At 41.6% G+C, this 26,173-nt stretch overlaps 1 protein-coding gene and 1 long non-coding RNA gene across 3 annotated transcripts in view; one reads left to right on the top strand and one right to left on the bottom strand.

The window, feature by feature from the left end:
* Positions 1-1,056: 1,056 nt before the first annotated feature.
* itpka (inositol-trisphosphate 3-kinase A) overlaps positions 1,057-26,173 on the bottom strand; it is a 48,132-nt gene continuing 23,015 nt past the window's right edge. The window contains 5 exon segments of one of the 2 annotated variants that reach the window (NM_001326476.1): positions 1,057-2,457; positions 6,144-6,215; positions 8,316-8,414; positions 10,245-10,449; positions 24,746-24,959. In NM_001326476.1, the coding sequence (NP_001313405.1) occupies positions 2,251-2,457; positions 6,144-6,215; positions 8,316-8,414; positions 10,245-10,449; positions 24,746-24,959 (797 nt within the window). In that variant the 3' untranslated portion in view covers positions 1,057-2,250. 2 annotated transcript variants of the gene reach the window in all.
* On the top strand, positions 7,711-25,545 carry LOC141378606 (uncharacterized). Its single transcript, XR_012393481.1, has 3 exons — positions 7,711-8,728; positions 22,441-22,482; positions 22,556-25,545. It is a non-coding gene; the product is annotated as an uncharacterized lncRNA (long non-coding RNA).

Raw genomic sequence — 26,173 nt, 5'->3', positions numbered from 1 at the left:
GCAAATCCTCACAAAACAAACATTAATAAAACATGCTGCTTTTCAACACAAAAACAACGAAACACAATGGAAATGTTTCAGTAAAGTTGTTGGACAGGGGTGCCCAAACTCAGTCCTGGAGGGCCGGTGTCCTGAAAAGTTTAGTTCCAACCCCAATCAGACACACCTGGGCTAGCTAATCAAGCTCTTACCAGGCTTTCTAGAAACATCCGTGCAGGTGTGTTGAGGCAAGCTGGAGCTAAAATCCGAGTTTGGAAACTCTTATTGTAGGAGATCTTTGAAAGGTGAGTTTGTTTGTTTGTTTACCCGATACCTGTGCCTTCAGTATTTATTAGCCTAAATAACAATATCCTCCATAACCAGCTCACGTTTTAGGGTCTCCTTGTAACATTCTGTTGTGTTGTGACCAATTGCTGCAATTCCTTCAGTTGTTTATGTTGTGAGAATTTGGAACACGTGTGCTGTCAAATTGATGAAGATCATTTCGTAACTTTTTGCCAGTCTTTTTGTAATTGCATGCGCTTTCCTAAATTGCAGCATGTTAAGCTCTCTTGGCCACCAAATGTATCCCTTATTTTTACATCCCAAAGTTGACAGGTTTGCTTAACCCACAGTAAGGCAATGCAGAAAATGGATACAGTAGCATGTGCTGAAGGGAGACGTATTGCTTATCGTGGAAAAGTGGTGGTTTTTTTTCTAAGGGGGTGTCACTCTTACTGAAAACTGAAGCCAAAATATTTTGACTGCCCCCTGGTGGTGGACTGCAGTAAAAATAAAAAAATAGGTTGTGCCTTTAATAGCCTATCTTTTCCCATAGAGTTTTAGCAAACCATACTAAAGGCCACTGTAAAAAAATAAATAAAATAAAATATATAAAATAAAAAACGTTCCCTGCATAAAACTAAAGTTTTTATGCTTATTTGCTGATGTAGTTTTTTTTTCTTATAAGTTGTTTGCATAAGAAAATTGTACAAAAAGTTAAACTTTTTTTTGTTTTGTTTATGAATAACAAAACTGAAAACTACCCCTTTATATACAAATTCACAAAAAGGCACAAACTGTTTATTTGTTTAATAAAACAAAACAAACAAAAAAAAAAAACACTAGAAAAATGTTATATATTTAGCTGACTTGCGTACTTACAATATCCCAGATGTTTCGAAGAAAGTTCAAATCCATCAACATTTTAAAAGGAAACAGAACATATCCTTTGTCGTCATGCTAATGCTTGATTGCCGGTTTGCTTTTATAGAAAACAGGGAAACACCAGAGACGCTTTCATATGTTGTGTGTTTTATTAGACTGCACCGAGCAGCATTAGAACAGAACTTTAAATGTATTTAGTATGATATAACAGTGCTGCTGCTTCCGCGGTTGATTATGGGCAGAAGAACCGGAAGCGTCGACTGTGGCATAATAAAAGCTCTGCTGCTTTTATTCCGTGTCGCGCTTTTTACATCAGCAATTGCTCTTATTTTGCTATGAAGTCTTTCTGTCTTACTCTGCTTCATGCTACCATCATAATAAGTTGTTAATACTTCAGCTCATCCATAAACATGCTGGAGTCCGGTAGGATGTAACGAAGATCACAACTACCATGCTTCAACACTTCGTCACAGAGTCATCAATCTATGCCTTTGTTGTGATTACGCGCCCTCTAGCGGCGAAAATCTCATTCTGCGCCTTTACATTGGTATATTATGATTGTCAGTCCAGCCACTTGTGCATGACGTCACTGTTTTTATAAAAAAAAATGTTTTTTCATATTTGATTTTAAAACTTGCACTAAGATACTCGTTTTTTCGAGTGTTTGCATTATTTAGGCCACCAAAATGCAGCTGTAGTTTCATTAAAAATGCAAAAAATAATGTGTTTTTAGTTTAAAATGGTATCGTTAGTTATTTGATGGTATGAAAATGTCTTGTGATGTCATAATTGACAGCTTCTCTGGTTAAATTCATTTTTCAAACTTAATTTGAATTGAATTAACTGCTGATTTTTATAGATTGCAGTCCCCTGATAATTTTCGGTTTAGTAAATCAGGCCCTAAATTTCTTCTGTTTTTGAGTGATTTTTGTAATTTGAGGAAATAAGTCATTTAGGTTGTTACCATGATTGTGGTGCAATGCTTTTACAGCTTAATACTGTAAAATACCAGACTATCTCACTGGTAGCCTCTCTTTTACAAGTGTCTGTCAGCTTGCGGTTGCTGTCGTTCTGTCAGTAAGTGAAAAGTCTGCCGTAAGGAGGTCACTCTCTTTTTCCCAGCGAGGACAGGGTTTGCAGCAGGTTGTCAAGGCCCCATAAGTATCCGTCTTCTCGGTTTCCCTCCTCCCAGGGTCTGTAGTGATCCAGGTACTGTCCGTCTGGAAGAGCTGTGGTCTTACCGAAATCTATGAGCCACACTTCAGCTCTCTCTGTGTGATCGTGAATGAACAAAAGAGAACTCCCAATCACCTGAAAGACATTTTTAGGTAAGCAAAAATGAATAATTGTTTAACTTGATTAAGGATTCAGAAGTTTGGGTTGAAAAGCACATGCTAAATAAAATGAGCTGAGTTTCCATCATGCATATTTTGAAGTATCACATGAGAATTGAATGGTGGAAATGCCAAATTCTGAATAAAAGTCTCGCAATTCAATAGCCGACCACTTTCACTCCAAAATGGCGGAATACGGGGCTGTTGCTGGGAGCTGCTGCTGCAATGGAACGTTAAGTGTCGCCTTTTGGTCATTCTAAGCTCTTGGATATTAACAAAGACTATATAATACACAAGACGAGTCACTTGTATAGTTTTAAATGGGGAAAAGTGTAACAGTCAATATGGTGAATGAAGCCTGACTTTTAGAACAGGAGCCAATCATGGATTGCTATAGACCTTTTTCTTCGAACATAAAATGACCCATTATGCTTTCATACCTGTCAACATTAGAATGCGAATATACAGGATACACACTCCCAAGCTACAAATGATATAATACATAACAAACATTGGAATAGGCATGGGAAGATAACCGTTTTCAAGGTACAGTATACTGCAGTTTGGAAGAGTCAAGGTTTTAATATCGCCACAATTTTCTGTAATACCATCCCTAAGGTATGTGTAAGATTTTTTATTTACTTTTTTTCTTTTAGAACCGAATCTCCAGCAGAAAAAATATCCAAAGATGCCGTCTTAAATTGTAAAGAAATCTGTGTTTTTGTAACAAATGAAGACAGCGGAAGTCAATGATTGATTTAAATTATTTAGTCTGACGTGTTTACTGCTCCAAACTATCATAAATCTTTCAAAAAATAAAATATTGTTTTCAAAGGGGAAAAAAGCTTTTGTGTTTTTACCCAGACATTTAGAAAGAATATATTTTAGAGCAGTGTGCACAATACCGTGATACCGTGAAATTGTGATATTTTTATCCAAGGTTATTATACCACCGGAATCTTATACTGGCACATGCCTACGTTAGAACATTCATTCATTCATTTTCTTTTCAGCTTAGTCCCTTTATTAATCTGGTGTTTCCACAGCGGAATAAACCGCCAACATTAGAACATATTAAAAAAACAAAATAAAAGCCCATATCAATGGCTTATACAAATCTTGTTCACTTTTTGTTCACTGTATTTTAATCTTGATTAAAGTTACTGTAGTTATTTAGTGAAGAGTAGCGAATCTCTCATTTTGATCCACTGTTTTGTTTGATAACAGAGCTGTCACTTTAAGAATCCACAAATCTAGAATGAAAGCGATCACTTGTACAGAAGCTGATCTGGGAATAGTTTCTTAATCAAGCGGCAACCTCCCACTCTCCCTCGTGAAGCAAATATGGATGTAACTGAAATGCAATTCATCTAAATTCCGCTAGTCCTGTCGCTCCATATAGAGCAACAGTAGGGTTTTTATTGACCCCACAGTTAAAATAGCCAACTTTACAACAGAAAAAAGGTGTTTACAGCCTGGTACAAAGAACAATTTTGGTTCATATTGCTAATATTACCCTTCATGACAACTGTGAGGGGGTGAATTGTTTTTATAACTCATCCATTTCCTTTATATTAGGTTATATTAAGTTTGCATAATTAAGGGCATGGCCACTTGAGTGACAGCTTGGTCTCACTGATTGCCATGACTTCACCTCAGCTGATTCCGGCTGACCAGCTGCTGAACCTGGCATATACATCGCATTTCTGTTTTGTTTTATGTGGCTTTACAGTCAATTGCTTTTTGGAATTATTTCTTACAATTATCAGATGATATGGCATGCTGTGTTCACTTAATTGTGCTCACAAATCATTCACATGGCCTCCATTTCCAGAGTGAGTGTAATTATATACTTGTATACATATCTATAAATGTATTTGTTTTATTAAACATCATTTGTCTATTACAGTTTTCTTTAGACCTGTAATGCACTCCAGAATCTAAAACATTGATTAGCTGTAGGCTCTATAAGTCATCTGAAGCGATGCCATGGGTGGATTTCATAAATAGACAAGCATTTGCTAACACAGACTATATTTGAAGTGTTTGGAAGTAATTCGCATTCTCCTCCTGTAGAAAAATATCATAAGAAGAATGTTTGGTGGCTCAATGTTTTTAAAAGACTAAACACTTTATTGATATAGTACACAACCAAGCATGTGGTCAAAAAACAAACAAGTCGCAGGTAATGAAAAATTAAGCGTTTCTCCCGAAGAAAAGCCCATCTGAGTAAAATGCTAGCAGGCGTCTGTAGCTCTGCTTAGGGTCCGCCTCTTTGCCCATGTTTGGTATCCCCCAATCGGTGTGATGTCGCAGGAACTAAATGTCGATGTGTGGCCACGCCTATTTGTAGCTTCTTTTGCATTCTTCAGAAACTTATGGGTGATGTCACGGACACTACGTCCATATCTTTTACAGTCTATGGTTTTAATACGGAGTGTGTCTGTCAGTCAGCACCATTTAGGTTGATTTAGCTACTGATTCAGAAGTTGCATGGGAGTGAACACAGGCACTTTATTAATAATTTCAACGTGCTTTCAAACCAATATAAAGCAAAAGTATAATTCTCTTGAGCAGCTCTTGCAATTATTTTAATGCTGCTGTTGATCAGCGCCACCTCCTGGACTAATTATTTAAAACATGCAAACTAATGGGATGGGATGCTGTGAGGCATTTACCCTTACTGTCAGATGTTATCTTGTGCTATTTAAATAGAGCACTATCATCACTAAAGTCAACATTTTCTCTTTTTTTCAAATATATAACGAACCAAAACAAATTTCATTCACAATAATGTTTGACACACACACACACATAAGTACTGTCCCACTAACATTAAATGAAAAACCAACACAAAGTAAAAAAAAAAGTGTCATTTTGAAACAAAAGAAAAGCACATGCCATGGTAAATACTACACCAGTGGCGTAGCTAGACCCCATTTACTGGGGCATGTGCCCCAGTAAAAATCGACAGTGCCCCAGTAAATGCTTTGAGATAATATTTACTTTATATGCAAGTGTATTTATTAAGAGTGGTAATCCAAGAATAAAGATGTTATTTTCTATGTGCAACCGAACCAATGCAGGTGAAAGCATTGTAGTTTATTCAAAAAGCAGACTGACCATAGGCACAGCAAAAAACATGACCGCGCACCTTGATGCTGATGTGCTGCTCTGCTCCCGGTTGTGAACATACACTTTGAAAAAATAGCCGCACTGCTCTAGTGCTGCTCATGCATTGTGGAACCAGCAAAATAGTCTTTTATGTGAGTTTTGGCACGCAGTGAGTATTGCAAGTCGACAAAGGTTTAAAAAATATGATGGTGATCTTATTTAGACTAAGCGTGGCTCCTGATGGATTTTTTGTATGAAGCAGAAAGGAGGGATGAGTCAGGGAGGTAAGACTTGATACACGTAATTTGGAGAATTTGATGTTTCCCCATTCAAAGAATGCCCGAGCATACTGCCCAATAGGCATTTCAAAGATGGTAGGAATTTTGGTATTACTCAGTATTTAAAGTACAATTACATTGCAGCACAACATAATTTGCTGAATATATATGCAGCTATGAAAAAAAGAAACCACTTAATAGTTTTAAAGTAATAAGATAAATGTATGCAGATAAAGAAAATGTCTTTATTTAAAAAATACACTTTTTTTACCTCATGTTTCTTGAAGAACTCTGAGGCCTTCAGTGCCCGTTTAATCTCTTCAAGTCTTGTAATGTAGGAGTTCTGTAAAAGAAGAGCACATCATGAAATGATTGCAGACAAGATATCTGTTTTCAATATTTGCTGAAGTGAGGCTCCAATTACACAAGGACAACTTGTAAGTGCAGTTCATTTGTTTCTGCTTTTCCCTAGTGAAGCATTAGAGCTTTCTCTGCTCTCCTCTTAAAAAAAAAACATGTTCTTCAAACACAATCATTATAAGCTTTGCAGCTATATTTGCTTTTCAAACTCAGTTTTAGTTACTGTGAAATGCTTTGCATTCAAACACCTGACTTTACCATCAACTTCCCTTGTCCATTAACCCTTTAACTTGCACTCTAAGATAAACAAATCACCAATTTCCATGGATCCTGACACCAAATGTAAATGCACTAGAGTTTTTATTTTTAGTTTTTATAATGGTCTATGTACAAAAGATCAACTAGTTTTGACGGTTATGATGACAGTTGGCGATTCTGTATCCTATTTGTTTTTATTTTGGTGCATTTTTTTGGGGGAATGCTTTTGTTGATTTTTGATAGCAATATCTGGCAACACTGCTCATCAGCACGAACAAAGATAATAGTTCATTGCTGAGGAGACCACATTCAGTAGGACAACTGGCAATCATCATCATGATATGCTCAGAACTGTCAAATGCTATCAAAAATAGCATAATAACCTGAAGAATATGCAATATTATAAGTCTAGTAGTTAGCTAACCTTTTAAAATTCATACATATTCATTTATCATTCCAATAGAGGATACAGGGCATAAGTTCTTAATGTTCATGTATTTTATTCTCCTATGAATACAACAAAACTGTAACATCTGTAAATAGCATAGCATAGCATAGGAGTGCGAGTACTTCAATGACACATCAGTGTCTAATTATTAAAAATGAGACTAAGTTTTATTATCCAATAGGAAGACAATGCTTCTGAATTATTCGGTCAAATTATGAGACTGTGAGTAGTTAGGCGTTCACGATGGGCATCATCAACTTTGTTACCAGTCTGTACTGAAATTGAAAAAATGTGACAATAGCAGCATTTCCTGCTTGCATTTGGAACGCTGCTGAGTGGACTCTTAAACACAACCCAGGCTCATTCTGAAAACGTGCCCATATATACCTTTCTGAACCGTGCCAAATACATCACAGGCGGTACGCTTTTTGAAGTTTTTGTTTTCGGGAATCCACCAGAGGACGATGTGTACGCATTTACAGATCACAAATTTCTCTTGCAAGTGCCATTCGCACCTGCTATTCTCATGTAAATCCTCCAGAGGTCGCTGTTGACTGACTAACTGAATGACTGACTGATCAAGCAACTGGAAACCCCACCCTCCTCTTGTTATTGTTTTCAAAGCACCGATTGACCCATCCACCCACTTATTTAAACCCAACCGACAATTTTAAAAGGCAATTCAGAAAAAGAAAAGCCCTCGCCTAATTTTTACCACATTTTCATATTTTACCACATTCTCACCTTGTTATTTACTTTTTATTTTATTTTTGCCTCCTGGTTTTGACTTATCCACTTTTGGGAACTGTTCTTCGCTGGATTTGCACCTTGTCATCGTAGTCAACTCTGCATCACAAGTCCACCACTGTACATGGTGGGCTACTGGACAAACTGGTAACAGCTGGAAAGCTGTCTACATGCAGGTAAGTGGTCAGCTGGTAAACGCAAAAAGGAGCAGTATCATACCACCCCGTAGCGTTCATTTTAAAGACGAAATGCAGTCATCCGTACCTCTGGCTACATAATTCGCAATCTCCAGAAATGTATATAGGGCTACGTTTTCAGAATGAGCTGTTGCTGAAATACTGCTGATTGGCCAATGTGTTCAACAAACGCTCAACAGATATGATTGTGATTGGCTCTAATGATCACCATTTTAAAAGAGCACTTTTCTGTCCCTCTACAGCATGTGTTTGTCGGAGTTTTAACTTTTACAGTAAACAATGTCTGGCCTTTTCTAACCAGTATATCCAGGATACGGAGCAGTCAAGGTCTGGTGTTCATTAAGCCACTGACTCAGTGTTGTTCTGGTAATTGTAGGTGTGCATGCATTGATTTCACAGAACAGGTTGATCTAGTTCTCAAGAACTCACGCACAATTATGTTTTTATTGCCTTCGATGAAATCCTTAAAGACCTGCGTGACGTCTTCCTTTGAGCGGGTCTTTTTGAAGTCTGTGTTGCAGGTTTCCCCTCTCTGGAAAAAACCCAAAAACAACAAAAACAAGTTAGTCGTGTTGAATGTTCCCACAGTCAGAGAAAGCAGGCAAATATCAAGTGAGAACTCGGGGAATGTGTTATTGCAAAAAAACACATCTGCTTGTTTAAGGCTTATTCTTTGATATTATATATATAAAAATAAACAGTTGAAGTCATCATTATTAGCCCCTCTTTCATTTTTTTTTCTTTTTTAAATATTACCCAAATTAAGTTTAACAGTGCAAGCAAATTTTTGCGGCGACGTAGTGACGCAGTAGGTAGTGCTTTCGCCTCACAGCAAGAAGGTCGCTGGTTCGAACCTCGGCTCAGTTGGCGTTTCTGTGTGGAGTTTGCATGTTCTCCCTGCATTCACGTGGGCCTCCTCCAGGTGCTCCGGTTTCCCTCACAGTCCAAAGACATGCAGTACAGGTTGTCTGTAGTGTATGTGTGTGTGTGGATGTTTCCTAGAGATGGGTTGTGGTTGGAAGGGCATCCGTTGCATAAAAAATGAGCGGGATAAGTTGGCGGTTCATTCCGCTGTGGCAACACTGGATAATAAAGGGACTAAGCCAACAAGAAAATGAATGAATGAATGAAGGAAATTTTTACAGTACGTCTGAATTTTTTTTTTCTTAAAGTCTTATTTTTTCTGCTAGAATAAAAGCAGTTCTTGATTTAAAAAAACAAACAAAACATTTTAAGGTCAAAATTATTAGCCCCTTTAACCATCGTTATACAATAACTTGCCTAATTACCCTAACCTGCCTAGTTAAACTAATTAACCTAGTTAAGCCTTTAAATGTCACTTTAAGCTGTATAAAAGTGTCTTGAAAAATATCTAGTAAAATATTATATACTGTCATCATGGCAAAGATAAAATGAATCAGTTATTAGAAATGAGTTATTAAAACTATTATGTTTAGAAATGTGTTGAAAAAAAATCTGCTCTCCGTTAAACAGACATTGGGGAAAAAGTTAAACACGGGGGCTAATAATTCTGACTTCAACTGTGTGTGTGTGTGTAATTATATATATATATATATATATATATATATATATATATATATATATATATATATATATATATATATATATATATATATATATATATATATATAATTATTATTATCATTATTAGTTTTCTGGAGAAGTGATTATTAGTTTTCTGGAGAGGTGAACTACTCTGTAACAAAACTTGTGCCAACTGAATATTTTGTTTTGTCTGGAGAACTGTAATAATAAAAATAAACCCTATTTCCTTTAGTTCTTTTCTAGTGTCCTCATTATTTTTGTTTTCTTTCTTTTTTTTTACCTTTAATTGATAGAACAGTAGCGCATATAGACAGGAAAGCATGGGGACAGGCAAAGGATCAGTACAGGACCTCAGGGCAGGAATCAAACTTAGTTCACCGTGAACACTTGTTATGTCATGTGTTGACGCACTAACCACTACTCCATTGGCACCGACTTGTACTTAACTTCATTATTAAACATCAGTTGTATCGACTTTCAATGTCTTAAGTTGGGTGAAAAAAAAAAAAAAACATATGAAACATTACAAAGAATGTTTTCCTCTTTGTCCTGACATGTTTTGATCCTTTTCTTGTTTATCATTAATGTTGTTTTACCTCCTGTCCTGTTTCTAATTCTTGAAAAAGTTAAGTGAACAAAAAAACCCTTTTAGACACTGGCACTGAGAAATAATATATCATCAGAACAAACAAACATAGTTCAATTGAAAAAAAAAAAAACCTAAAACAAAGACAAATGTTAACAAAACATTTATTAGACAAAGAATTAGAAACAGGACAGATGGTAAAACAACTACCTTGATACCCTCAATGCGAAAGCCCAGAGTGTGAGTGGAGCTCAGGCTTTCTCTCCACTGCATGTATCGAGGTTTAGTAACCGCCTTCTGCTGCCTTTCCTCAGTGGTAGGTGCTCCGCTGTCCACCTCCAGCATCTTATTATACAAGTCCTCCCGCAGCTTTGGCTTCACCCGTGCTCGAACCAGCTCATCCTCCAGATACGTCCTGACAGAGAACAAAAGACAGAAAGACAGAAGAATTAGACGTTTAACATCTATGTGCTGTTGGGGATGTGTTCATCACTCTGGGGTCTTAATTTAAAAAGTCTTAATTTGGCCACAACTTTCTCTGTGTTTCTGCAAATGGAATGATTTTTTGGTGAGTAATCTTATTTTGACACATATATGGACAATGTTTTGAAAATTTGAAAGTTAGCAAACTTACTACTCTTTCTTTATGTTCATGGATCATTTTGCCTGTTTGACTTCCATTATAATAACATTTTTTGATTGCAAAGCCATGACATGACTGTTGCTGCTGGTTATCCCTGTTGGGAAGAGGTCAAAATTGTAATTTGTACGGTTCATCATTAGTTGAAATGCAAAAAACCTTAGTTTATGATTCTATATGGAATGTATTTTGTGTGTGAGAGAGATATCTATATGTCTGGGAAAATCTAAATAAGCAGCAAAGCTCTCAAAACATAGTAAACATAGTAAGTGTATTTAGAAAGCATCTAGCATTCCAGCAGCTAGCTCTCTGCAACTCTCACATGGTAGCGCACTGAAGCCTAGCAGGGCTGAACCCGGTCAGTACCTGGATGGGAGATGATATGGGAAAGCTAGGTTGCTGCCGGAAGCGGTGTTAGTGAGACCATCAGGGGGCACTCAACCTATGGTCTGTGTGGATCCTAACACCCCCTTATATTAATGGGGACTCTATATATGATCAGTGAGCGCCCAGGATGTCCCAGATTTGCCCACTGGCCTCTGTCCATCAAGGCCTCCAACCATCCCCATATCATAATTGGCTTCATCACACTGTCTCCTCTCCACCATTCAGCTGGTGTGTGGTGTGCAGTCTGGTGCTATATTGCTGCCGCCGCGTCATCCAGGTGGATGTGCACACTGGTGGTGAATGAGGAGATTCCCCCCCCAAAATGTGTAGAAGCATTTTGAGTGTCCAGAAAAGTGCTATATAAATGTAAGGATTCATTATTATTATTACTTATTTATACTCAAACACTATAATTAGCTGTTTTACTCCATATAGCTCCATATGAAAGCCAGCAACTTTTATCTATCTAAAAGTTTAATGATGCTAACTGATGATCAACAGCAAAAATGACACAGTTTACCTCTTCCCAACAGGGAAAACCACCAACAATCAAGAATAAATGATTAACTGGTGTCAGCTTTGCAGTCCAAAAATGTAATTTTGATTGAAGTCAATGGGGCAAAAACAGCCACTAACATAACGAAAGGGTAGTCAATTTGAACAGTGCACAAGAGTTAAAGGGGTCATGAAATGTCTTTTTCTAATGTGTGCTGCTCTCTGAGGTCCGCTTTTAATATTATCAGGAATTTTACATTTAAACTCATCAGAATCTCAAAGTAATATAGGCTATATGTCTGTCCTGCTTTGACCCCCATCATTAGAACACACTGTTTGGAAAATCCATGCTTGATTGTAGACACAGAAGTAAACAGTAAGACAGGCTCACAGCTTCACTTTATTTCAAATGTTTTAAAAGTACAGCTGTGAAAGATGTAAACTTCTGCATGAATGTTTATATTGTTCTCAAAGATGGATGGATGCTGCAGTGATTTAAGGTTTATGAAATGATCTGTAATAACAGTCACAGCAATAAATTTCCATATAATAAAAACAATTATTCACACTTCAGTGGTGTGACTTTGCTCTCGCATCCAATATATTTGCAACAGCGTCATCTTTTAGTTTGAATATTTCTTAAAATACAGTGTCAAATCGTGCCTTGTTTGTAAATTGCAGTGTGCAATGAACAGTTCATCTCACTGAGGTGGTCTGGAGTTAAAATAAAGTTTGTCCACTTGTAATGTGGGGATCAGAGCAATGTTTATCTACGACTTAGCACTTCACAGTTTCTTAGTACTTTTTGAAAAATATGATCATTTACTTTCAACTTGACTTAAAGCGGTTACGTTGCTGTAGTCGAAAATGTAAAAAAGTTACTGTAAACTAGGGCTGGGCCGATAAACGATATTATATCGAATCGCGATAATATTAATGTTGATAACGATGATAAGCTATGGACATTTTTATTTGATATTGATCTAAGAGACAATCACGCAGCAGACATTTGCGGGAATCTGTCATTGTGTTGATATTAGAGATATGCTACGCCACCCAGTATTGATTAGCGAGCTCGATTCACTTTCCTGCCGGCAGTATTTGCTGTTAAACTCTTGTTTATTTTATTGATTACTATTTAGCCATTTTTAATTAAGTAAAACATTTATTTTAAAATATTTTTGTAATTTTTTGTTTTTTAAAAATGAAATAAGTACATGCAAGTACTGCTCAGTGAGTGCCATCTTTCAGATGACATGTTAAATCGAGGACATGACTCTCTGTGGTTGTTAAAAATCCCAGGATGTCCTTGGAAAAAGAGTAGGGGTTTAACAAATTTGCCCACTGGCCTCTGTCCATCATGACATCCTAACCATCCCCATTTCATAATTGGCTTCATCACCCTTTCTCCTTTCCACTAATCAACTGGTGTGCGGTTTGGCGCGATATGGCTACTGTAGTGTCATCCAGGAGGATGCTGCACACTTTTGGTCCCCAAAAAATTTGTAAAGAACTTTGAGTGTCCATAAAAGTGCTATATAAATATAAGGAATTATTATTATTATTATTGTGTTCTGTATTTATACTGTCAGTTACAGTTCTTCAGAATATCAAAAGTATATGACAGAACATCGGAACATCCAAAAATCAGTTATGTGTAAGCTATTTTTGTTAATAAACAACAGTTTAAAATGTTATTTAATAAAGCGTCTGATCTTTGTGGCTTCAGTCATTGTTGGAAAACTGTTTTCTGGAAGCATTAACAACTTATATCGCAATACATATCGTTATTTATCAATATGGAAAAGGATTATCGAGATTGCATTTTTGCCATATCACCTAGCCCTACTATAAACAATCCGATGTCTTGTCGATTTGTCCTACTTTGTCAGATCGTCCTACCTCCCATTGAAATAGTATGTCGCACATTTTGATGACGCAATATGCTACCCATCAGATTTTGCTACCAGTGTAAATTTTAATGTGGAGTAGTGTGATATGAAGCTGTAATATCACTCTAAACTACCTAATCTCTAACCTCAACCGCAGAATCATTCAAACACAGTGTTGGTAGCATAATCTGATGAGTAGGATAAAACGTTAGGACACGAACCCAATGCTGCATTTAGTTATTCATAAAAGACTTAAGGTAGAATCATTAACTGATGCAATTATAGGGGATTTAAACCATCAATTTTACTTAGCTAATTTGTAAAAATAATAACTAAATAAAAGCATTAATTGAAACCATATACAATTGATCATGTCACTCGCTCTAGATTACTCATGGGATGTTTTTTGCCTCATGTGAATTTTCTGCTCGAGTTGAAGTAGGGAAACGTTGCATACAAGAAATGAAAGAGGTAAATTCCACACAATTGCACATTCTGTGCCAAATTTGCAGCGCAATTTGCCTTTATTTCCATTGATTTTATATGTAATCGTCATGTGTGAACACATTCTCTGTGAAGGACATTAATGATTGGCTTAACTCAAATTCTTTGAAACTCAACATGGACAAAACTGAGATCATTTTTATTGGCACCCCAGCACTAACCAGCAATATTTCGACCAGTTTGAGACCCTGTGAGATTGCTGGCTCTCACATTAAAACATCTACGTCTGTCAAAAATGTAGGTGTAATCTTCAACTCTACACTCTCCTTTCAGTCTCACATTAAATCTGTTATTAAATCTGCATTCTTTTATTCACGTTGCTTTTCCTAACCGCGTCCCTTAATCAGTAGCAGGGATGCTGAGACTGTCATCCATGCATTTGTCTCTTCACGTATTGACTGTGATGCCCTTTTCATTGGTTTGCCTGCCAGCCTCATATCCAGATTACAATAAATTCAAAAATCTGCGGCTAGACTACTCATTCGTACCAAATGTTGTGCTCATATAACCCCAATCTTGTATGACCTCCATTGGCTCCCAGTTGCATAACGCATTAAATTCAGAATTCTCCTCCTTGCATTTAGATCATTAAATGGCCTAGCTCCCTCTTATCTTTGCAACATGCTTGTCCCCTACTCGCTCATTACATTCCGCTGACTCTGCCCTTCTCGCTGTCCCCCGGTACTGCCTCTCTTCAACGGGGGGCAGATCATTTAGTGTTATTTTCCCCAAACTCTGAAACTTTTTACCATGCTTACTCCGCTCTGCTAATAATATCTTTCTATTCAAATCTTTACTTAAAACTCACTTATTTTCTAAATACTTCACTTCTGAAGCATTTAGAAAAACTGAAGCATTTCACAAATTGACCCCTTTATCTGATCCACTTGCACTCTGCTCATTTGTCTCTTAGGTCTTGTTTTTGTGTTTCCAGTTTGTTATATTTGACTTCCTGTATGTTTGTGTATCTAATGCTATCTCTACATTTATCTGCTTGTACTCTCTCTTTTTGTTGCATTCTTTGTAAAGTGTCCTTGAGCTCTGGAAAGGCACTATTTAAATTACATTTATTATTATTATTATTATTATTATTATTATTAAATTCGAATTTGGGGTAAACTCAGCATTAGTGTTCCTTAAATTCAAGAATGCTCAATATAATGTGAGAATGCCATGTTCATCCGTGACTGTTGCTTAAAGTCCCTAATATTATTTATTAGTACAGCTTAAAAAAGTGGGTGATGCTAAAAAGAGAAGCATGCATTGATCATTTTTTGTGGTACATTGGTATATACCACAATGTTTTGCTAGATTCACTACATGTTTTTATAATGTAAGGAACTGTTATATATGTGAAAAGGTCAAGCAAATTTTGTTTTCTAGAATAGCTTGTCTGTTAATCAGATCATCATGACAGTTTTAGTTATTTCAGTGTGTGAACTTTACTTGACTTCCTGTATGAAAGGAGGAAGTCACCGAGGGACTCCTCTGTCTCTCTCTCTCTCACACACACACAGACCGAATCTCTGAGTGTGTAAAACGGATCCGTGAAGTGTGTGAGAAGGAAGCCCTGAGGGACACCCTGTGCATGCATGTGTGTTTAGTCTGCATGTGCACAGGAAGTGGTTGATATTGTTGTTTGCAGTCAAAGAGCCTCTCTCTTCAAGAGCTCCACCCTGACAGGATGCAGATCAGCTCCCAGAACAGGTGTTTCAGCACTCATCATGCACAGCACACAAGCGCAGAGCATTAAACATCATCAGTCTAAAGGGTCCATTGAGATTTTTAGACTATAAACAGACAATACGATTTTTAAATGCATTTTTAATTGACTTTAGGATTTTAAATATTGTGTGCTTTTAACAACATAAATATTGTTATAATTATATATTATGTTCTATAATTAGAATATTACAAACATTCGTTCATTTTCTTTTTGGCTTAGTACCTTTATTAATCTGGGGTTGCCACAGCGGAATGAACTTCATATATAGATTTATATCCAGCAAATGTTTTACGCAGCGGATGCCCTTCAAGCTGCAACCCATCACTGGGAAACACCCATACATTCTCATTCACACACATACACTACAGACAATTTAGCCAACTCAATTCACCTATAGAGCATGTATTTAGACCAGGGGTCACCAATCTTGTTCCTGGAGTTCCGGTGCCCTGCAGGGTTTAGCTCCAACTTGCCTCAACACACCTGCCTGGGTGTTCCCCTTCGGGGGGAACTTCAGCACTATAAGTGGATTTGATTGTAAAATCCACGCATTAGGGAGGTTCGGTTCAGAAGCTACTCGTCTGAAAGAGTATTGAACGGGCCAATTAAGAATGAATTGGCAGCGCAAGCCTGCGCAGGTGAGCGGCATAAGCAATCAACTGAGTATATAAGCTCACCTGGCGCCAGCAGACGCTATCCTTTTCGCTTCAGAGACTTTCTGATCGAGTCGATGAGGGTTCCTCCTGCTGTGACCAGCGATTCTGAGCGAACGAGAGCATTCTCCCGGTCCAGAGTGTGTACACGCAGTGGCAGACGGTCGAGCTGGGTTTCTCCCTTGCCTGGCGTTCTTTGGGTCCGGTCCTCCAGAGCGGTGCGTATAAAGTTGCAAACTTCACAGAAAGAGCAACACAGTCGTGCAGCACGTCCTTATCAGGACGGCGCTCCGACTGTGCGTTTCTGGATGCGGTGGTTTCCTGTCCTCGGATGATGGGCGCGGGCACTGCGTTACATGTCTGGGGGTCCAGCATGTTAATGCGCTGCTCGCGGGCAGTTCATGTCGTCATTGCGATGCCATGACTGTTGCGCAAGATCGCGGTTAGCCTTTGCAAAAGGGCGAACCACCCCAGTTGTCCCCTGCTCTGCAGCGGGCACTCGGGCAGATCTGAGGGTTTCAGCGAGAGATAATCCGTCGCCCACGGGCCCGCGGACCTCCCGCTCCTCTAAGCGCTCCATCCAAGCTTCGGGCGGGGGAAGCGATCCGTCTAACAGATGGTAGCCCTTACGCCCGATGACACCGGAGACCAGATGTCCACCGCGGCATCGGAGGGTGGGCTTTCATTGTCCGATGATGATCCAGACCCGCTCGCCCCCTTCGGGCTGGTGAGCGCTGTCACTACGGATCCTGAAACGGACATGTTAGCCGTGCTTTCCCGGGCTGCTTCGGCCGTGGGTTGGAGATGGTTTATCCCCCAGCTCCGCGGCCGGACCGACTAGAGGGGCGTTCCCTTCTTCCCGGAGGTGCACAGTAGGCTCACGCGGTCTTGTAAAGCACTTTTTTCTGCTCGTGCTGCGTGTTCCTCCACCCTAACCACTCTTGACGGTGAAACAGCCAGGGGGTATGTGGCGATTCCTCAGGTTGAGTGCGCGATGGCGGTAAATCCGCGCGGCGCCTCTTCTTGGCGGGTTCGCCTCGTCTCCCATCCAAAGCCTGTAAGTTATCTACCTCCCTCGGAGCTAGAGCTTACATAGCTGCGGGCCAGGCTGCTTCCGCCTTGCATGCGATAGCCACCTACCAGCGCTACCAAGCGCAGGCGCTGGCCGAGCTGCACGAGGGTGGGTCCAACCCAGGCTTACGAGCTTCGCACCGCCGCCGACTTAGCTCTTCGGACTACTGAGTCCGCTGCGTGTGCGTTGGGGAGGACGATGTCCACATTAGTGGTCCAGGAGCGCCACCCCTGGCTGATATGCGCAAAGTCGACAAAGTCCGCTTTCTTGACTTCCCCATATCCCCAGCCAGGCTCGGCGACACTGTCTGTGAATTCACCCAGGAATTCAAGGCGGTGAGAGAGCAGTTGGTGGGTGATGTCTTATCGGCGGTCCGTAGCCCGCTCCGCCCGCCGTGTCATTTATACCTGCTCCTCGCCGAAGGCGCCCGCCTACGAGAGCTGCTCCGCCCCCGCACACGCCTTCGGCGAAGCGAGCGCGTCGGGCACCTCGGAAGCAGGCAGCCCCCCTGCCCAGAACGCCGCTAAGTCCGGCAACGGACCGCGAAGCGCCCCTGGGACAGGCCATCTGGAGAAGAGGGAACTTGCTCTTTCCCCGCTGGAGGGCGGGGCCCCATTTCCAACGGCACTTTTTACTGCCATGAAAACATTATGAAAGGGCACTTTTCACTTCCCCAGATGTGACAGCCCGAAAGCTGCCAGTCTGGGACGCTATGCTTTCTAGCTTGCAGATTCGGTGCGTTTCGCCAGTGGCTCACGAGCGCTGGGAGGACGGTCTCCTTTCTCCCACCCCTCGAGCCTCCCCTCCGGAGCTCGGGTTTGGAGTGAGAGCAAATATCTCACCTCCAGCTTTTCCGTGGGACCCGCGAGCTTCCCGGATCAGCACACCCACTCCGCGCTGCCCCACTGCTGGTACGTCAGCGATTGTAGCGATGAGTCCATTAGCGAGAGCTCTGCCTGCCTGGTTAGCGCGGGCCAGCTCTTCGCGGTGGCTCATACGCACAATCAGACTCGGCTATGCGATTCAGTTCGCGAAACGGCCCCCCAAGTCACGGGTGTGTATTCACCAGGGTCAGCCCCCTGTCCGCCCCTGTCTTGCGAGAGGAGATTGCTGTCCTCCTGGCGAAGGATGCAATCGAGCCGCTCCCTCCAGCCGAGATGGAGAGCGGGTTTTACAGCCCACGCTTCATCGTGCCCAAAAAGAGCGGTGGGTTACGGCCAATCCTAGATCTGCGCGTTTTGAACCGCTGCCTGCACAAGCTGCCGTTCAGAATGCTAACGCAGAAGCGCATCCTCCGGTGCGTTCGTCCTCTGGGTTGGTCTGCAGCATTAGACCTGATGGACGCGTATTTCCATGTCTCCACTCTTCCTCGCCACCGACAGTTTCTGCGGTTTGCGTTTGAAGGTCGAGCTTGGCAATACAAAGCCCTCCCCTTCGGGCTCTCTCTGTCTCCGCGGGTCCTCACCAAGCCCGCGGAGGGTGCCTCAGCGCCCCTTCGGCTCGCGGGCATCTGCATACTCAATTTCTTTACGACTGGCTGAATTTGCCCTCTCTTTGATTATGCACAGAGTTGATTATGCACAGAGACAAAGTGCTCTGGCACTTCCACCTGTGGGGGTTTCAGGTCAACCGAGAAAAGAGCAAACTCGCCCCCGTGCAGAGGATCTCTTCTCTCGGGCTGGAGCTGGACTCGGTCACCATGGCAGCGCGCCTCTCCGGAGAGCGCGCTCAGCTGATGCTGTACTGTCTGAGAGAGCTCGACAGTAAAATAGTGGTCCCACTGAAACTATTTCAGAGGCTCCTGGGGCATATGGCATCCGCAGCCGCTTCATGCCGCTCGGATTATTCTATATGAGACCACTTCAGCACTGGCTTCACGATCGAGTCCCCAGACGCGCATGGCACGCGCGCGCACACCGAGTCTCTGTTACTGCGCTGTGTCGCCGCGCCCTCAGCCCTTGGAGCGATCCCTCGTTCCTACAGGCCTGGGTGTCTCTAGAACAGGCGTCCAGTCTTGTTGTCGTTTCAGCAGACGCTTCCAACACGGGCTGGGGGGCTGTGCGTTGCGGGCATGCGGCTGCGGACCTGTGGAAAGGTACCCAGTTGCATTGGCATATCGCCTGGAGCTGTTGGCAGTGTTCCTCGCTCTCCACCGTTTTTTTCCGGTGCTGGAGCGGCAACACGTGCTGGTCAGGACGGACAGTACGGCGGCGGTGGCGTATATCAGCCGTATAGGGGGTATGCGCTCTCGCCGCATGTCTCAGCTCGCCCGCCGTCTGCTCCTCTGGAGTCATCCGCGGCTGAAATCGCTGCACGCCATTCATATTCAGGCAAGCTCAACCGTGCAGCCGATGCGCTCTCACGGCAGCCTTGCGTCCTGGAGCATGGAGACTCCACCCCGAGTCTGTTCAGCTGATATGGGCGCGATTCGGGGAAGCCCAGATCGATCTGTTGCTTACCCCGAGATCGCTCATTGCCAGTTGTTCTTTCCCTGACCGAGCGCTCTCGGCACGGATGCACTGGCTTACAGCTGGCCTCGGGGCATGCGCAATACGCGTTTCCCCCAGTGAGCCTGCTCGCGCAGTTACTGTGCATGGTCAGGGAGGACGAGGAACAGGTTGCTGGTTGCGCCCCTCTGGCTCAACCGGACCTGGATGTCAGAGCTCTCCCTCGCGATAGCCCTCCCCTGGCAGTCCCTTCGAGAGAGCACCTACTCTCTCAGGGACAGGGCACCCCCTGGCACCCTCGCCGATCTTTGGAGATTTTTAGACGCGAGGAAGACTTAGGTAACCTCCGATTGCGGTGGCTAATACCGTCACTCGGGCTAGAGCCCCCTCCCCGAGCGCGCCTATGCCCTGACGTGAAGTCTATTCACTGAATGGTGTGTCTCTCGCTGAGAAGACCCCCGTAATTTGCCAGATCAGCGTTGTGCTTTCTTTACGCCGAGAGAAGCTGGAGAGCAGGCTGTCGCCCTCCACACTCAAGGTTACGTGGCTGCCATCTCCGCTCTCATAACGCGGTGGCTGGCAGCACCGTGGGAACGCATAACCTCATCATCCGGTTCCTCAGGGGCGTTAAGCGAATTAATCCACCCCGCCCCCTCTCATGCCCTCTTAGGATCTCGCCCTCGCTACACAAGCCGCGTCAGATCCCTTCGATCCTAGACTCAGTATATTTCTGTCCCTGAAGACAGCTCTGCTGGTCGCGTTGATATCGATCAGAGGGTCGGGGACCCGGAGGCATTTTTCGGTCAGTGACTCGTGCCTGTAATTGGGCTGGCTTCTCTCACGTATGAGACCCCGCCCGCGATATGTGCCCAAGGTTCCTACCACTCCGTTTTAATACGAGGTAGTGAGCCTGCAAGCGCTGCCCTCGGAGGAGGCAGACCCAGCCCTTATTATTGTCCAGTTCGCGTTTTGCGTATTATCCGGACCGCACTCAGAGTTTAGATCATCTGAGCAGCTCTTCGTCTGTTATAGCGGTCGGCAGCAGGGAAGTGCCGTACCGAAATAAGTTCCCACTAGATTGTGGATGCCTTCTTTCACTATCAGAGCCGAGATGAGCCGCGTCCCCCGAGAGCGCGTGCGCACTCCAATCGGAGCTTCGCATCCTCTCGAGCGCACGCACGCGGCGCCCCTCTAACAGACATCTGTAGAGCTGCGGGCTGGGTGACACCCAACACATTTGCAAGGTTTTACAATCTGCGAGTGGAGCCGGTTTCCTCAAGGGTATTAGGTAACCCTTGGTGATTGAGGAAACAATTCGGTAGGGTGTTGAAACACGCTTGCTGCGCCATTTTCCCTAACACGGAGATACGTGCGCCTTTTTATCTGTCAGTAAAGTTCCCCGTCAGGTGAGCCCTGCAGATTCCTCCGTGGCCCCCAGCACTGACTCAGCGGAGGAGTCACTTGCTGGCCCACTACGTTGTAGGTCTGCCCGCTGGTCAGCCCGCGTTTTGGGTAAAGGTGCCTGCTATGCGTGGTCCCCACTAGGCGATCCCATATGCTTATTCAGCCACGGTTAAGTCCCCCCCTGGGCGGACCCGTGTCTTCCCTCCCCGCTAACCACTCTTTTGCTATGCGTACTCCCCCTTTTTAGGGCTAGTCCATATGTAAATTCTGCCATCTATCCCCCCTTGGGTAACGGATGGCCTCCGCAGCGTCCTCCCTATCGGGATTGCACGCTTCCCAACGTACTGTCGTATTTTCCTAGAATTATCTAGATGCTCACGACTCCCAAAAAAATATATATAAATCCGTAAAACTTCTGTTGAAGTAGGATAAATTAGGGCCAGGGACACGTTGGAGGACCGCGCCCCCCATGATGTGGGTGCGTCACGCTTGCTTGACTATCTCCTCATCGGGGGTGTTGGTAAGGTGCAGTCATTATGGCGATTTCAATGGGCTCCCAATGCGTGGATTTTACAATCAAATCCACTTATAGTGCTGAAGTTCCCCCCGAAGGGGAACGTTCGAGGTTACTAAAGTAACCCTTCGTTCCCCGAGGAGGGGAACGGAAGCACTATACTCCGTCGCCATAATGACTGTCCCTTAGCTGTTGAAAGTCTCTTCAGCTTAAAAAGGATAGCGTCTGCTGGCGCCAGGTGAGCTTATATACTCAGTTGATTGCTTATGCCGCTCACCTGCGCAGGCTTGCGCTGCCAATTCATTCTTAATTGGCCCGTTCAATACTCTTTCAGACGAGTAGCTTCTGAACCGAACCTCCCTAATGCGTGGATTTTACAATCAAATCCACTTATAGTGCTTCCGTTCCCCTCCTCGGGGAACGAAGGGTTACTTTAGTAACCTCGAACGTTTCAAGTACACCTAGTAAGACCTTGATTAGCTTGTTCAGGTGTGTTTGATTAGGATTGGAGCTAAAATCTGCAGGACACCGGCCCTCCAGGAACAAGTTTGGTGATCCCTGCTTTAGACTGTGGGAGAAACTGGAACACATGGAGGAAACTCACACAAACACGGGGAGAACTTGTAAACTCCACACAGAAATGCCAACTGACACAGCCGAGGCTCGAACCAGCAGAGTGCCACCACACATAAACATGATATAATTATATATTAGGTTCTATAATTAGTATATTATAAACATTATACATATTTAATAAAATATAATTTAATAGTATATTCATCCCTAGGTCATACTTGAAGGCTTTAAAACAATTAAAGGAAAGTAACCCTCCAGTGGTTCTGAACCTTTATAAGTTTTGTTTTTCTGGAGTGGTCTAGCAAAGTCTGCAGTGGGAAAGAGCGGTTGGAGACCAGCGGTGAGTAAGTAGGTCAGTAAATAAGTGACTTACATTGTCATGGAAATCAGTGGCTACTAGCTTCCAACATTCTTCACAATATCTTCTTTTGTGTTTAACAGAAAAAAAAAAACCTTGGCGTTTGGAACAAATGGAGTGTAAGAAGGTAAACTTTTCATTTAAAAAGGTAATATAAATTTTTGATATCTAGATAAATATACATTTTTTACATTTTTATTAATCATTAACTTTACACAGGTTAACAGCATTGTTTTTGCTATAAGTAAGTAAGTAATGTGTATTTTTATGGCACAGTTATCATGTATGGTCGTACACCCAAAGCAATACAGTGTAGTGTGTGTATTTATATTGTGCATTTACCATGTATGGTCAAGCACCCAAAGTGCTGCACAATCATAAAAGGAGGGGTTTCTCCATACCACCACCAGTGTGCAGCATCTATTTGGATGATGTTACGGCAGCCACAATGACCTCACCACACACCAGCTATGGGTGTAGTGGAGAGACAGTTGTAGAGCCAATTTGGTAAATGGGGACGATTGGGAGGCCATCATGGGTAAAGGCCAATAGAGGGAATTTGGCCAGGACACCAGGATTACACCCCTATTTTTTACGAGAAGTGCCATGGGATTTTAAATTACTACAGATGGTCAGGATCTCGGTTTAACGTCTCATCTAAAAGACAGGAACTTCACAATCATGAGAGGGGGTCTCTCCACACCACCACCAGTGTGCAGCATCCCCTCACATAATTTGACAGCAGGACAACGGTGCAAGTGCACTCCACATACCGGCTATAGGTGAAAGAGCCAATTAAAGCTGGGTTCACACAAGACGTAAAGCACCACGTCACTTTCTCTGCTTTACTCACAGGATGTTTTTCCCCTTATGCAAATTTTTTGCTTGAGTTTAATTATTTGAACTTGCCTGATAGATGACATTGAGGTAGATTAAGGAAATAAATCACCTCTATTAGCACATTTGCACTGACATTGTATGTAATTTACTCGTGCGGAATAGGTAATGCCGCATTTTGGCATGAACCCAGCATTACATTTTAACACGTGATTGTAATTCTGTGATTCATTTTTTTACATGGAATAACAAATTAACTGAAAAACATTATTTTATTTTAGCTAATTGTCTATAGTCTATAATAATGAACAAATAAATGAATAGCGAACAAGGTTTGGGAACAACAAAAAAAATACATCCAGGTTAGTGAGGATCACAAATGCTTCATGTTACATGCATTCACCACGCACATACACCCGGAGCAGCAAAGGGGCGTATTGAGAGGTGCTTTAATGTTATAGCAGAGAAAGCTAAAATGCTGTGCAAATGCTGCTTTTCCACAGAGCTTCTTCTGTTTCTATATTTGGGCTTCCAAATGACATAAAGAGAGATGTGCTTACTATTTAATTTTAATTATGTTGCAGGGAATTATAATATATATATAGCTAGCATTTGACAAAGGACATCTTCCAGAATCTCCTAGAGTTTAGTGCTGAAATCAGCTAAAACTCCTCAAGGAAGGAGCAGCTCCAACCATAATAGACGAAGCTGTGAATCGTGAGTCACAACCTGTAAGTATTTTTATTTGTGAAAATTGATCCATGACATGCACAGTGTCTAGCGTTAACGTTGTGTTATAGCAAGGATGTAAACACCTGAAATTCTATGATTTTTATGTGATTTTTTTTTTTTTTTACAAATGAAGCATGAGCACACATTGCTTTGCATCTTTTAAACACAAGCAAGCTTAAAAAATACACTCTGAACCGCCCCTTTTAGTAGAAAAAAAAAAACACAAAACTAAAATGACAAAAAAGTAATCTAAAATTAACTATAAACTATACAAAGGCACAACAATTATGCTAATAAACACTGGTATTAAAGGTGTAAAAGTAATGCCATTTAGACCTTTCAGTCATATGTAGTTTTCCCCCTTGTATCACTTACCTCATAAAGAAATTCAACAAATAAACATAAAATATAAAAGCATCTCCTTTATTTATTTTGCTAAAAAAAAAAAGGTTGTATACACTTTGTTGACTGTACCTCACTCCCATCTTGCAGTCCATGACGTTTGGTGTATCAAAGCTGGCCAGCAAGTCGGTCATTTTGAGAAAGAGCTCTCCGTCTCGCTTCACTAACCCATAGTATCCAGGCACGAAGCCATGTAAAGCATCCTCTTTGAGCCTCTCGAAACAGCGATTCTCATTTTCAGAGAACTTCTTCAGTATGGAGCCTTCATCGCCTGCTTTAAAGCTGCCTGAGCCCAAAAACAAACACAATTGAGTCACTGATGCACATTTAATCACTCTGAGTCTGACATCTCAGTCAGGGTCCGTGCCTTCATCATATGAATATTACATAATCCCAATCTGCACACATTCAGGGTGATAAAAAGTGTAAATGAATTATGTGTTTCATTTCTGGATGTGTTTAGCAAAGATTAAGATAGAAATATGAGGGAATGCTGACACAAATAAATAAGATTGTATGTACACTGCTATGGTCTTTAGCGTCACAACCACTTCCCTTAAATTTGTATCAAATGACAGTACTTCCCTATGCATTTAGAAAAAAAGCTGTTGACAATAAAACAGACAAAACACATGAGCTCAAATCAGTGACTCTTTTACAAAAGAACACAAATACGTTACAATGAGCAAAAAGAACAAAATTAATAAAATGATATATAATTGGCTATTTGATTTGACAAAATATGTTTTAAAAGTGAATAATTTTTCAGTTTCAATTTCATGTCCATTTTTATTAGTCCAAGACTGATTTCATTTATTTGTTTATGAAATAATTGAATGCTTAGTGCAGTGCAATTTTTACATTACTTAAGCATCTATAACCTTTTTCGTTTTGAGCATTTTAAACTCTAGATCAGGGATGCCCGAACTTTTTGTTGTGAAGAGCCAAATACAAAACTTGATTGACAGCTGTGGGCCAAAGGTAAATATATCAAGCTGTATAACAAAGTTGACATGGATAATGTCCTCATTTATTTCAAAATTAATAGAAAACGTGACTTAAGTAATGAATTTTATATATATATATTTTTACACTTTATAATTAACCTATTATAATGAAAACAGGCGATGCAGTGGCGCAGTAGGTAGTGCTGTCGCCTCACATCAAGAAGGTCGCTGGTTCGAGCCTCGGCTGGGTCAGTTGCCGTTTCTGTGTGGAGTTTGCATGTTCTCCCTGCGTTCGCGTGGGTTTTCTCCGGGTGCTCCGGTTTCTTCCACAGTCCAAAGACATGCAGTACAGGTGAATTGGGTAGGCTAAATTGTCCGTAGTGTATGATGTTTGCCAGAGATGGGTTGCGCTATTTAAAGTTAGGTAGGTGCAAATCCCCAAAAGTGAGTGCTGGCTAACCTAAATGCTGTCGTTCCTAAACAAATTATTAAAGCTGCATTTTTTTTTAAAGATTAATGCCAAGGAACTGTTTCTCATTTACATTTAGTTTAA

This window comes from Danio rerio, chromosome 17 (assembly GCF_049306965.1).
Source record: "Danio rerio strain Tuebingen ecotype United States chromosome 17, GRCz12tu, whole genome shotgun sequence".
Taxonomy (NCBI): Eukaryota; Metazoa; Chordata; class Actinopteri; order Cypriniformes; family Danionidae; genus Danio; species Danio rerio.
This window is presented reverse-complemented; position numbering and strand designations above follow the sequence as displayed.